This window comes from Rhamphochromis longiceps, linkage group LG6 (genome assembly GCF_057381845.1).
Source record: "Rhamphochromis longiceps isolate RC_006_pf linkage group LG6, R_longiceps_female_GT1.1, whole genome shotgun sequence".
NCBI classification, from domain to species: Eukaryota; Metazoa; Chordata; class Actinopteri; order Cichliformes; family Cichlidae; genus Rhamphochromis; species Rhamphochromis longiceps.
The window spans coordinates 32,955,420-32,969,491 of record NC_140562.1 but is presented as its reverse complement, the minus strand read 5'-3'; the positions used below and the strand labels follow the sequence as shown (position 1 = coordinate 32,969,491).

Here is a 14,072-nt window from a genome sequence, read left to right as displayed (position 1 = left end):
TCTTATTTGCATGTATTTTACTGAATGAAAGCCTCTGGTGAACCTCCACTTTCCATCTCCATCTTAATACCCTAACCTCATCTTGGTAAATCTTTCCTTCTCGCCTCTTCATGCACTAATGGAGAAAAAAAAGGCAGAAAAAAAAAGAGGGAGCGGGGAGGGGTTGTGGATTTATATTTTCCATTTCTCTGTAATCCTCTGTTGCACTTTCTGTCTAAGTATCTCTGTGGAGAGACAGCAGGGACCAGCAGCTACTGTACAAATACAGGTTCAGCTCTATGCCTGTATACACATACACAAATACAAAATACACACGCACAACATGTGAAACTACAGACGGTGAAAGAGGACCACCGGAACATTAAATTGAATCAGATGGCAACTCACTCTTCATAGATTATAGAGCTAAAGGCTATTCAAGAAAGAAAGGCCAAAGACCTAATCAGGGCAGAACACACAGAACACAGTAAATAGCCAGCCACAAACAGTGTAGCCGAACAAGCACGAGGCCACTTTAAAGCCACTTTCATACTAAAGGTGATAGCGTTATCAGTTTGGCATTTGCTTAAGTATTGAAGATATAAGCCTAAATCAAGCTTTAAGCACCTTGTTGTATTTATTTGGAACTTGTGATAGAACTTTCCCTCTTGCCTCTCAAAACCAGAGCACTACAGTTCAAAAGGAAGTGATTAAAAACATCATTTAACATGTTATGTGATGCCGTCATTTTTATTTTGCGCTCTTCTGCAGCAAAACACCAGTCTGTGCTGTAACAGGTCTTAGCTGTCGACAGCAACCAACGCTAGTCTATGGTCATGTGAATTTAGACTCATTATCCACAATATCACAGTACAAGTGCAAAGTCTATATTTGAGTTGCTAAAGTGTGTTTGTACATATTCAGTGGACCGTGAACAAATTCAAATCTGACAGCAGAGGCCACAAGTCAATAGAGGTAACCTTCCCAGATAGCAGTTTACTTCATGTAAACAGACAGTTACATTTGTATAAAGTTAATGCTGGCATGTTATAATTCTTGTATAAATAAGCACTTGTGGAATATAACTGATTTGAAGACATTGCGTGATCTTGAAATTCAAAACAGATTGTTCACTCGGATAATTTTACTCTCAAAAGATGGGACAGCAAGTCTGTTAATAGTATAATGTTAGATCAGCATCACAACTGGATTTAGCACCATGTAGCACTACAAAACACATTAAGGAGCTTCCTAAAAGGGAAATCAAATCACCCTTGAAATTTAACAGTGCTAATAATTGTCCTCTCAGAATCACTTTCAGCGTCACAGCCAGAATCTAGTTTCCTGTGTGCGTTTGTAGGATCATAATTTCCAACACTTTACTCAGACAGAAGTGATGTGTTTACTCTGTTTATCACGTTAACCCCCCCAACCACTCAACCCCTCTATCCCCCACCCTGCACACCCACACACACCCCTCTGCTTTTGGCAGGAATCTACTCAATAATTCATAAAACACAAAAAGGGGGTGTGGAAATTCGGTTGTGGCAAGATAAATAATAGAGCGTGCACGAGCTTGGTTAAAGTGATCATTGGGAAATGCAGGGGTTGCTGTGGAGAGCAGAACCCCACTGACAGCTCAGACATAAGCGCATGTGCGCGATATGACTCTGACACTGCCGTACAATCAATCAGTTTTAATCACCCATTCCCTCATATCGCCTTAACATCGAAGCGAGAGCGACAAAGTTGATGTCTTTTGAATGAATGGGGATGTTTTTGGCACCGATGGTAAGACAGGGGGGGACATTAAATGGCGCCAACTCGAGTGCAGGAAAAAAATTAATGGGAATTTTCCACTGTTCGCACAAATGATTTGGAAAAATGGACAGATTTACTAATGAAGTAATATTGAGTGTCTGCCCTAAAATCTATTATTAATAAATACCACATATTGTGTGTTTTGGGTAGTCTCTCGGGACACTCTAGAGGCTCCACAAAGTTCTCTGCTACACCTAAGATATAACAAAAAAAAAAACAGAGCTGAGCTACATCATATCGTCTTTAATAATGTAGGTATACATTTTTACGTGATATAAAAAATGTCATACTGTGATATTGTTGCTATAGCAATGTGATGCATTTACTTCCTGCAGTGCATGCAATAATGAGATAAGCCCAGGCACGTCTGGAAGCAAGAGCCACATCTCGTGCTTCGACGACAATTTACTACCAAAGAAAGGAGCCAATTTGGGCACCAGTTTAGCTCTTGGGGTGAGCGGGCGACCATAAACTGTTCCCCTTAAAGGTTTCAATTTCAAATTAGTTTAACCACTGGGGCAACAACCTCCGAGTAAAACCAGGCTACGAAGAAGAAGATATTAGCAGCTGGTGATGTGCAAACAAATGGCTCAACCAAGAATCGCTAGCTTCATCCCACATGACAGGAAGAGCAAACGGTGGATGGAAATTACTGACGTGTTGGAAAAACAGGATTCTAAGCAGCTGTTTAAAAACTCGACCCAAATGCAACATCCCAAAACGATTCTTTAGTTTTTTCAGTTTTCAGTTTGTGACATGCAGCTCCTCAAGACTTACAAAGTTAAGTTGCTCAAGCTATTGTTAAAATAAGCTGCGTTAGGCAATTATGTCATACTTTTATTTAAAATTTGCAGCCAGAACACTATCAGGGCTACTTTTGCTCTTACATCTGACTTGTGCTGTGTCACTGCTTTTGCACTGTAATTGACACTGATGGCAGCTTATTGGAAAAGGACAATTTAAATGCCCTTTATTTACTTATCGATGCTGCTATGTGCAAGCTGCAAGCATCAACAAAATGCTGTTCAGTTTTGGGGGGTTTCTGTACTACATTAAATATCGCTATCACAAATTCTTTCTGAAATGTTGTGGTATAGTTTTGAGGCTACATTGTCCACTCCCAATAAAGAGAAACTAAAAAGGAGATCTTCACATACGTCAGCTGCTGCTATAGTGCTTCTATGTGTATGCATATCACTTCACGACGATGAATGCACACACTCCACGCGACTACATTTGCGTTCCCCATGTCTCCATGCGTTATTAGTAGTACACATCATGCATATCAACACTACATCATCATCAGCTCGCCTCTCATCCTTAATTTGTCATACATTACTTCTCTGATGCCCTTGCTGTCTGCTACTGGCACTGACTAATTCATTCACGCAGACCATTCCATGTAATTCCTGTCATCTTTCCTGCAAAATCTCTTCAACCACACCCCTGCGAAAGCTCTCTCGATAAACAACAACGAAAATCTGCGCAAACCCACTTGAGAGCAGCAAATGAATGCCTGTAATGTCAAGTGCTGTAAAGAGTCTGTGTATACTACAGTTTTTTCTGATTGCTTAAGCACATTTTTTGTAACTATTGGCTAATTTTGCAAAACTCTTCACACAAATAAGAAAACCTGTCACCCAATAATCAAAACATTGTAGTTCTCTTGCAAAAGCAAACACAGCTAGATTAACTCTTCACACCTTCGTAAAAATGGTGTTTCCGTATCAAACAGTACACACAAGCCATCATCTACTAAGCACACAATGCGCCAACTGCACACTGATGGTATGAATACAAAACACATCTGGCCTTTGCTTTCTCTGTGCACAAGGTAGGCTATGTCAGTTTGAGCTCATACTTCTGTCATAGATCCATAAGCATAGAGGGATCCAAACTTCAAGTACTGGTGTTTATTCACACACATCAAAACAAACACAAGTGTTTATTTCCAAGTATAGGATTATTTGCAATCGCCATAATGACTCTATGGGTTACTTGGTCTGCAGTGAACATGCTTCCTCTGTCCCAGCATCTGGTCATCTAGCAATTCTCTAAAGTAACAATTTCAGTATTTTTACATCAATGGTATTGGTGTGTTTCTCACTGGCATATGGCAGTGCTACAAATCTTTGTGCGAAGTGACTGTACTAACCGATTCTCATTTCAAGATGTCCTTATGGTACTTGCTACAGTGTAGCGGCTCGAGTTAGGCTGGACCCGTTGGCCAGCTACCCTCAGGGTCACTCCACGGTTAATTACATGGTCCACTATTGTAGCTCTGATGTCATCAGCAATTCTATTTCTTACTCTTCCTACCCTTCCTCTCCCCCCTCCTCATCTTCCTCTCCCCCCTCCTCGTCTTCCTCTTGCTCCTCCTTGTCCTTGTCGTCCTCTTCATCCTACTTCTTCACCTCCACGTCCTCTTCCTCGGCCTCCTCTATTTCTCACTCTTCCTGCTCCCTCCATTGTACTCCGCACACACAGCTTACCTGTATTATAGTGCTTAGGCTGATTGCAAAGTGAACTAATTATCTAAAAAAGTTTTCACATGTGAAAGTGTGCCAGACAGTTGGCAAATTAGTGTTAATGATAGCCATACATGTGTATACTTTTGCTAGGAGTGTGTTGGAAATTTGGTAATTGAGTGTTGTGCAGTGAATTGTGCCTACAGTCTTGCAAAGTGTGTGTTACAAAATTGCAAACTGAGTGCAAAGCAGTTTTTGTGCTTTTAGTTTTGCAAACTCAGTGAGTGGTTTTGCTATAAGTCTGAATAGTTTTAGAGATTGTGCTACAGGAATCACAGTTAGGGTTTAAGCATTCAGAAAAAACTGTAATTTACACTCATCTTCTATCTAGACTCTAGCCTCTCATCCTTGTATCACATTTGTGCATATTTTGGTGATTTTATACAAGGCAGCATTCGCAATTACACTGAGGGCCAAAGAGAAGAGCAACCCTTTCAACTCTTGTAGCAGGATGTAGAGCAAACAATAAAAAGGAAGTTTACATTTTATTCTAATCTCAGCATGTTTTTTTTTTCTTTTTATAAAGCATCTCCGAGACACGGCATTAGCATATGCACCCAAAGTAGCAAACAGTAAGCATTTTCAGTGACATTTCCCAAATTGAACACAGCAAGAAAGTTGCTTTGGTGTAAAGAATCAGCTGCTTTGTCTCTATTTATAGCCACATTTTACAGATTTAGCAGCCGCCTTCTAACTGTGGCTGCAAGTAGAAAACGTCTCTTATCCCTCCTGTGTGATTTGCTAGCGCGTTGGAAGAAATCCTTTTTTTCTCCATGGTGACACGAGGTTGTTTTATGCCAAGGCTTGATCAAAAAGAGCCTGCGCTGCTCTCATTTAACTCCATTACTTATTTTTATGTGACTTTATGGGAAAACAGAAAATGATTAAGCAATACTCCTAATGATATCCGAGTGGGGTTTTTGTGTGTCGTGCAAATTTCCAATAAGTGATCACTGGGTTTTCACTCTCTCTCAAAACGTTGGGAACTGCTGTCCATCATTTTGAGCTCATTATCAGTCTCGCATAAGTGTCTCAGGCTTCGAGTGCTTGATGCTGCTATAGAGCACAGATCACTGAAGAGCTTGCAATGATCATGTGCCTTACTGTTGAAAACAAAAAAGAGGCACAAATACACTCGTTCCAACTAAAAGTATGGAACATAAAGGAGAGGATCGGTCCAGACGAGGCTGTCAGTGTTGCATGACGACATCATGGAGCTCTTATGTTATGAAAAGACCTTTGTCTCAATACAATCCAGATACACTACCACACCGGCACACAAACACACACACACACAGCCATTTAGGAAATGAGAATAGTCTTCATCCGAGGATAATGGTCCGTCACAACCCATGATGGTTTCCTCTAGAAGAGTAAATGGCAGTAAATGAGACGCTGATTGAATCATAGCATTGTCATGTATACCAGATGGCAAAAAGGTCTTGCACCTTACCACGAAACCAACTAAATAAACAGCATGTAATGGGCCCTGTTTCCCAAACAAACTCTGGGGTGGTCTGGAGGGATCTAACAATGAAGTGCGAAAACAATATACTGAGTAAATGTGCAGCTCTGCTTTTGAATTAAATACTGGTGTTTTGATACAGGGATATCATGGAGCTTTGGGGTCATCTTGAGGTTACGTTAATATACTACGGAAGGCACCTCACTCATCTAACAAGCGCAAAAAGAGAAGTTCCCTACAGCAATCACCAATATCTCACTTTGCAACTTTATTACATTATCCATTCAAACCACAGGAACACCAAAGAAGCATTGCTGTTTTCATTCAGCCATAACAGATTTGTTCTTACATATTTTCTGCCTTTCATCCTGTGGACACATGGAAAATAACTGCTAGTGTCATAAAAATTTGCTCTGGGCCAAAGTATCACTTGACAATGGCAGCCAATCAAGTTAAAGAGACTGATCTTTTTCTGTTCCTCCAACACAAATTAGATATCCTGGGGAAACAGACAATATTTCCAACACATGTAACCCTTTACTGTCTATAGAACAGTTTTACTGAGATAAAATTAGTACATCAAGCGATGGAAGCCAGTGTTGCGTGAAATTGTTCAAACTGCCAAGCTCGAGGGCTCATACAATGTCAGAACAATATGAATGCTTCCATGTGCATTTACAACTGATATTCATCAGTCACAAAATGACTCAGCAATTCAAAATCCTATCATGGTGCTTTGTAAATATCCGCTACATTACAGCTAACAGATGCTAACTGCACTTCTGTGTCCAAGTTGCTTTTAGTCAGCAACATCAATGGTAATCTCAGCTGTGTCGAAGCAGAGCAGGTGTTCAGCTGAAATTAAGCTATGCAAACATAAATTACACTACAGTAAGGTATGCAGGTTTCCTTTGGCAAGTATGTGGGCATGCTACATCAGGATATGCATTCTGTAATGAATTTATACAAAACTGGTAATTGCAAACATATGAATACCACGAAAAAATGTCGAGTTAGAAAACCACCTAGGTTTCCTTTGAACCTACCATCCAGACATCCCTTCAAGCAGTCAGCCAACCCTAAGTCTTCTCATTTATTAAGTCACCCTTCTATATATCAAGCCATCCATTCTCTCTAGCACCTAAAAAAAAAAGCAGTTTCTGCAAAATCTGGCTTTACTACTCCCTCCAAATGATAAACATGGCGGTCAATAATGGATATACCTCTGGGTTTCCTCTAAATGTGTCATTCTTTTCCCAAAAAAGCTGTTATCCCAGCTCAAGTCTTTCAGGAGATTACAGCATTTCACAATCAGATGCTGTCATAATCCTTCAGTTACTGCCAGCGCTAACACCCCATCAAACAGGCATTCAGCCAAAGGCTACTACTGTCTGTCGACTACACCAAACAGACTAAAAACTCATGGATATTCAGTTAATTCAGTTTTGAGAGGGTGTGTTTTTCACTATCCTCTGCTGAATGTCATTATCCTCTGAGTCACTACAGTTAATAAGGAAAAAAGAGGCAATGAGGCCCTGCATCATTTTGTCTTTTCCCTTGAAAACATCGTGCGCTCTTGTGACAACCTTATTCAAATGATACGGTCTAGGTCTACATCTGAGCACAATTCAAAGAGATTCTCCGGTTCCCTTTTCATGACACAGATAAAGCTATTACAGTGTGAAATTGTACTCGCAATGAAAACTTTAAATTCATCCACCAGGGCTACGATCTCAAACAACTGTGCCGATGGTGCCACATAGAGACTCGGGTTAGCCAAAGGTTGACCAAAAATACATATCAAACAAAGACACTGAGGCACAAGTGAGAGCTGCTGCAGAAGGAAAAATATATAATGACAGACAGACAGAAAGAGGAGAAGGAGGAATACATCCATCTGTGTCCTATCCTTTACTGGAAAGGATAGAGAGGTGGCTGATGAATTGTCGAGCGCCACGGTGGCTGATGAATGGCTCAGCTCGTAGGAGAAGAGAGCAGATTTATTCCCAAGGCACTTAAAAGGGAAAATGATTATTTCTTGGCTAAGTGGTTCTGGTTAGTATTACATGTAAATCTTCTGAGATGGAACTTTAAACCAAAACAGAGAAGCAACGCTATGAGTGAACTGCTTCAAAGGCTTGAGTTACACCGAGTCATCCTGGCCGTTATTATTACACTGACAAAATTAAAGTTAATATTAGAGATGGCACGATACCACTTTTTTATGTCCGATACCGATACCGATATCATAAATTTGGATATCTGCCGATACCGATATGAATCCGATATAGTGTTTTTTAATCAACAAAACTGTTTTTTTAAATATCTTGCTGCATTTTGTATAAGTTCATACTCAAGTTTAAAACAACAACTACACTAAAGCTATTCTGTTATACCTGTATGCAAAAAAAAATATTTCATAGTTCAGCAATACTGATCAATCTAATAAACTTAAACCTACACCATCCTCCCTATTCTGGTATTTTAAAGAGTACTTAGCATAAATATTAAGCAACCTAACTAATAGGGTTCCAACTCCCAGCAACAACAAAAATAAATAAATAAAAAATAGGGAACCACCCCTCACGCTCCACCTCATGATGCTTAATCGACGTAATCAACCTTAATTTGATGCAGTGTGAAAAAAAAATGCACAGAAATCAATTCTTTTTCAAGAAATATTAAATAGATTCAACATTTTTCTTCAACAAAATTGCAGACTGCACAGATGGTACCTTCCCAAAGGAAAAAGTACTATAGCTTACTAGGGTATATATATTAGACTTAATAGTTACTATATACAGTAATTGACTTCTATTCATTTTACATCAAATTAAAACTTTGGGTGTCAGATAATTATTTATTAAAAGCTAGACATTTTAAATGAGAATAAGAAAGAAAAGTATGTCTTTGTGCCCCCTTTTCCCTGTTAATGCCCTATCGGCCCCCCTGGCTAAACTTTGCTAGATCCGCCCCTGCACAGTTACCAGCGTCAGCTACGTAGAAAAAGATCCTGGAGTAGAAAGTAATATTAAATAAATTCTAACAACAGCTGATCAAACTTAAACGTGCTGCTGTTGTTCAGCCGCTGGTTTCCTCTTTCTGGTGCAAAGTGGGCCAAAAACAAACTAGAGACACGGACTCGCGACAGAAAAGCCGATCAGCTGATCGTTAAGCAGTTTCATGATTGAAGTAGCAGCAAGAAGAGGCAGTCGTTTGTTAAGCTTAACGCAGGAATGCTTTACAAACATTCAGAGATGGACTTACACACTTGCTTTACTTCTCTCGGGATAACTTTGTCGGAGATGAAATGCCGGGTTGCTAGCGAAGCTCCACATGCTATCCAGACCATCGACAGGTCCCGCATGCCACAGCCGCTCTATCACGTGATGCATACTGCTCCGACGTGCTAACGTTCTGAGGTGAGTTACGGCGTGTTGCAAGTTTTGTGAGGTGCTTTCGTGATATTTAATGGATCGGATTACATTTTTTATTTTTCTCCGATATCCGATCCAGTAATTTAGGTCAGTATCGGACCGATACCGATACGTAATATCGGATCGGTCCATCTCTAGTTAATATGAGCAAATCTTTTCATTTGCTAGGTGAGTCCAATCTACAACAAGGCTTGTGAGCATTTAGGTGGAAACTTTTGCCACTGCAATTTCAAGACTTATGAATACTTACTTATAAAATCTAAGTTTGAGGCTAAAATGAGCTCATCTCTGAAGCAAATCTAACAATATTACCACTTGGAATGTGTATAAATCCAAGCCTGTGATAAACACAGTTCTCTCTTTCTGCCCTGACTTGTCCACGCCACATGTTTCACTTTGTTTGTCCATCGGCTATTCAGTCCACTGACTAATACATGGTGCCTGACTTTAATCTCCTCTAACATCACGACGCTCTTGTCTTCCAAAAAGACCCTCTTTCTGTCTATGGCTATTGCTGACAAAAACCGTAATTTATCATAAAATTATACAAGGGATTGGTCTGTACTATAAATGTATGTAGACTGACTTCACTTAGCTACATAACACAAAGCAGTAACAAGAACCTGGATATCAAGATATCCTTTTTCAGGAAATAAGATACTGCTTTCAAGAGAACTGACTGGACAACATGTATTTTTATGTGTCATTTTCTTACCTCGAAAATAACCTGCACCAAAGAAGTTTAGGTTTACAGAATAAGTTACTATGGGCGTGTAACCAAATAAACTAAGTTACCTCACCAAGACTGAAAACCCCGTGCAAAAACCTTCCACTAACAAAGCTTCATAGTACAGGCCTTGGGTGTTAACATCTAGATGAGAAGCAGCAGCTAGTGTGACTGATCATAAATACTGAAATGTCTAGTTAAAGTTCAGCTAGTATAGCCAACCCGCCGTCTGGTAATGTCTATTTCTTGGCTGAGAGTTGTGACATCATCTGCTGCCTGCCACTCAAATGTGTGGTCAAAAGATTAGATTTGAACAGAGAAAATAATCTCCTATAAGACCATGATGTGCTGTGTTTACACTTCATATTTGAGATTTTAAAAAATGGTAAAGATTGGAAATTAGTGAGCTTTAAAGGTTCTGTGCAAACTGGATTTCTTTCCTTTCTCTCTAATCTTTAAGCTAAGCACAGGAAAATGTTCGCGTGAACATAATAAGGTGTTCTCTGTGTGGTTTCTTTTTTTCTAGTTTCGTGTCCAAAGAAATTGGGAAGACCACTTTCCTCTGTTTAAAGTTGGAAAAAAGAATGAGAAAGGCAGAATATGGATGGAAAAATGCTGCAGCAGTAATACGTCAGGAACACACCCAGACAGGCATCTTAATCATCACCCAGAGATGATTAAGAGGAAAGAGAACTGAGCCTCACAGAGCAGCTCATACACTCTGGTATTGCTAAATGATTCCTTCAGTGCGCATGATGTTTGTTAAACTTGTATAAACACAGCACGGATAACCAGTCCAACCTCAGTAGTAGGGCTCGAATGACGCAACACAGCAAGCAGCAGACAGTGATCTCTTCCCAGAGACGACACACAGAAAGATGTGACCTTACATGTCCCCACGACTCTAAGAATCTAAGTGCACGTACGTACGCAGTATCGGTTTATGACACAAGGGAGCTTATAAGGGGAAAAAAGATCTCCCAGAACTTCCCCCATTACCCCCACTCCACTCCACTCCACTCTTCTTGTCCTCTCTGCCATCCTTTCCCTTCTGCTCAGCACATCAACCGGCAGCACAACGCGGTTTGTCCTTATGCCTCATCTGTCTACTCTACCCTTCCGTCTTTCATTATCTTAATCCATCCTTCCTATCCCTTTGGACTGGCAGGAAACTGGATTTTCAGGAGCGAGGGGACGACACTCAGCTCAATGTGTGCAGGCTTGATAAGAATAGTAAGAACAAACAGGCCAAACTACAGCCTAATATGTTTTTCCCCCAGATCATTAAGGAGGTTCCTTTCTGTAACAGGACTGTCAGCAAACAATGGTGCCCTGCTTCCTGTGTTTCATCCAAACATGGATTTATCTTCACAAATAAAAAAAGAAGCAAAGCGCGGGGCCTGTGTGAGCAGTAGTGGATGACCACTCTCCTCCTTGTTTGCTGAAAAGTAAGAGTAATGTCTCCATCCCTGTTTTCTTTTTAACTATCAGATTCTGAGTACAGTACAAAAGCATCAGTGTTTTTGAGCATTTTGGTCCATATTATTTTTTTCTTCACCTTTAACTACATACACGCTACACTCCTTATACTTCCAATTTTACTGTATTTCTAAGAGTATATTTAAGTATTTTGTTTAGCTTCATTGCACCTCATCATACAAACCTCAATAAGGGTTTTAAAGCTTGACAATAACCATAAATAGCAGGGTTTGGGGTTTTTTAAGTTCACTCTGAGTTTACGTGTGCTTTTCATAGTTTGGGTCTAGCCCGACTGCAGAGGAAGGAAAAAATAGCAACAGGAAGTTAAAACAGCAGGTGCCAAAAAGTCAAGCCTCACTGTAACAGCATTTTTGAAAGTACGAACTGGTAAATTAAAGTGTCATTGGCTCAGCATATTCTCATAAATATACACATAAGCGGTTGTCAGGTGCTCCCACGTATCAGCAGACTTGTAAATAAAGGAAAAAACAGCAGCATCCAATGTGGTGCTTTGAATTTTTCGTGCTAGGGTGACCCTCTTGTTGAAAACGCGATTGCAGATTGAGCCTTTGATTACACTGTTCTTGCTTCTCATAACTACCATCTGTTCACAAGTTAAACCGACGTGACAAGAAAGTGCTCGCTATTCCTCTAAGCTTATAAAATGTTCACAGGAAAGGCTGCTTTACTGAATGGAAAAAAAAGCATGTGTGAACGCTAAGACGCATTATCACCGCACACACACACACCACCACAAAGGTGTTTAAGAACACAGGCATGAGCACACTGTCCCTGTAACACCCTTGTGCAAGAAAATGACTTCTCCCTTTTAACCGCAGGTCTCTACATGAATTGTTGGTGTGAAACTTTGCGTAGTCTCTGTGTTGAGAAAACTGCTGCTGACCATGGCAAGAAAAGTGAACTTATTACATGCGGCAAGATTTTCCCAGTGAATCTAAAATTACTGTGTAAGGCTGTACATGTAAACGGGAGATGCGTGTAACTGCACTTCAGTGCAAAAATCCTCTCTTCCTGCATCTCTAATCATGATTTCCTCAAATCCTGAAGGTGTCAGAAAACAAGAATATAATGAGGGTTACACACATTTGCTGTTGGAGAACTCAATCACCACATCCATGTATGAATCAGAGAGCAAAAATGAGGAAAATATGAATGAATAAGTTCCCCGTAAAAGGCCTGACAAAAAAATGGTCTCATTATCTGCTCACGCTTTACAATACTTGTTTCTTTCCTCAGAGATGACCAAGTCTCATGTGGATTTTACTCTTAAAGTCTGGGGTTGAGGAGATGCCACTGGAAAGCATTGTTCCACGTGACTATACCAGCCCCCAGCCATAAGAACACCACCCCCTATACCCACACATCACAACGACAAGAGGGATGGAGATGAATGAGAAAAACAAAGGCCTGGGTGACAATTGATAAACATGCTGTTGTGCTGTACAGCAAGCATGCCAGGACAAGAGAGCAGCGATCGTCTTCACCTTCTAATTTTAGACTGTGTCACGGGACCAAACAGACAAATAGGTTGAATACAGACAATGGACAATTCTTTCTGACATCGCCGCGTGCGGCACAAGTGCATGCAGGTATCAGTGTGCCGACCCCTGCTCTGCATTGTGTTAGTGTCATCGTGTGCAGCATTACATCAATGCAATGTAATATGCATGTAATTGCCTGCATGTGAGCAAGTTAGAGTGTGCGGCCGTAAGAGGAAGAGTGAGAGCACACTGCCACTGTACGCAATTCTACCACCAGCTGATCAAACAATCGGATCTATGATTGGTTTTATATTTGATGGAAGCGTTTTACGAGCTGTGCAAAGGCACCTGCTTGTATTGGGAGTTCTTTGTGTTGCTATGCGTTATCAGACAAAAAGTAGTGATTTAAAGTGCGAGTAGAAAAGTGCCGATAAAGGCGGAGAAGTGTGCATAAAGCGCAGATAATAGATTAGTCTCCAGTGAAGTTAACCTGAACGCATTTCTCACTTCATATGACCTCCTGCCACATGTCTGGGACAAGCAAACCCATGGCGTTAGCCGCTAAGGTCGTCCGAACAGCACTGAACCCCGCTCGTGATTTAAAAAAATAACAAAAGAAACAAGTGGTGGAGAACTTACCTCCTCTACTGTGAGGGGCATGCATATCCTGTACTCCTTCATCAGCATCTTCCCCCCTCTTTTCTGTTTATTCACAATGTGTCAAACCAGCCGAGTAAAGGTTCCCTCCGCCGACCGACAGGATGTGTGTACAGTCTGGAGACGTGTCAGAGCATGTGAGGGGACGCGTAGCCCGAGTTATAAAACGCTCCCGGAGTTCCGGCTCACTACTTTCATCAGAACCAGAGGACGCAGTCTTAGGCGCTGAACGTGAGAGGAGAAGTGAACTCGGTTCTGGGTTGTTCCCTCCCAACACACTGATGACGCGTCAAGTTGAAGCAAATGACGCTGGACACAACCGGAAGTGAGCATATGGACCATTAAAATAAGAGCAGAAGTGTGCGACTGCAATTTGAATTGATCCCGTTTTCTACACATACACATCATTGTTGTTGTTTGGCGACATATTTTTCACTTAACTATTTATACTTTATTCTATTTTGTATTGCCAGAAAG

General features: G+C 40.7%; 1 protein-coding gene across 1 annotated transcript in view; it reads right to left on the bottom strand.

Annotated features, from left to right (window-relative positions):
- The window catches only part of LOC146668395 (cytoplasmic phosphatidylinositol transfer protein 1-like), a 75,452-nt gene extending 61,584 nt beyond the window's left edge, over nucleotides 1–13,868 (bottom strand). Inside the window, exon 1 of the mRNA XM_085410301.1 lies at nucleotides 13,578–13,868. Coding sequence (XP_085266427.1) covers nucleotides 13,578–13,625 — 48 coding nt within the window. The 5' untranslated portion in view covers nucleotides 13,626–13,868. The remainder of the gene's footprint in view (nucleotides 1–13,577) is intronic.
- Between the last annotated feature and the right edge of the window lie 204 nt (nucleotides 13,869–14,072).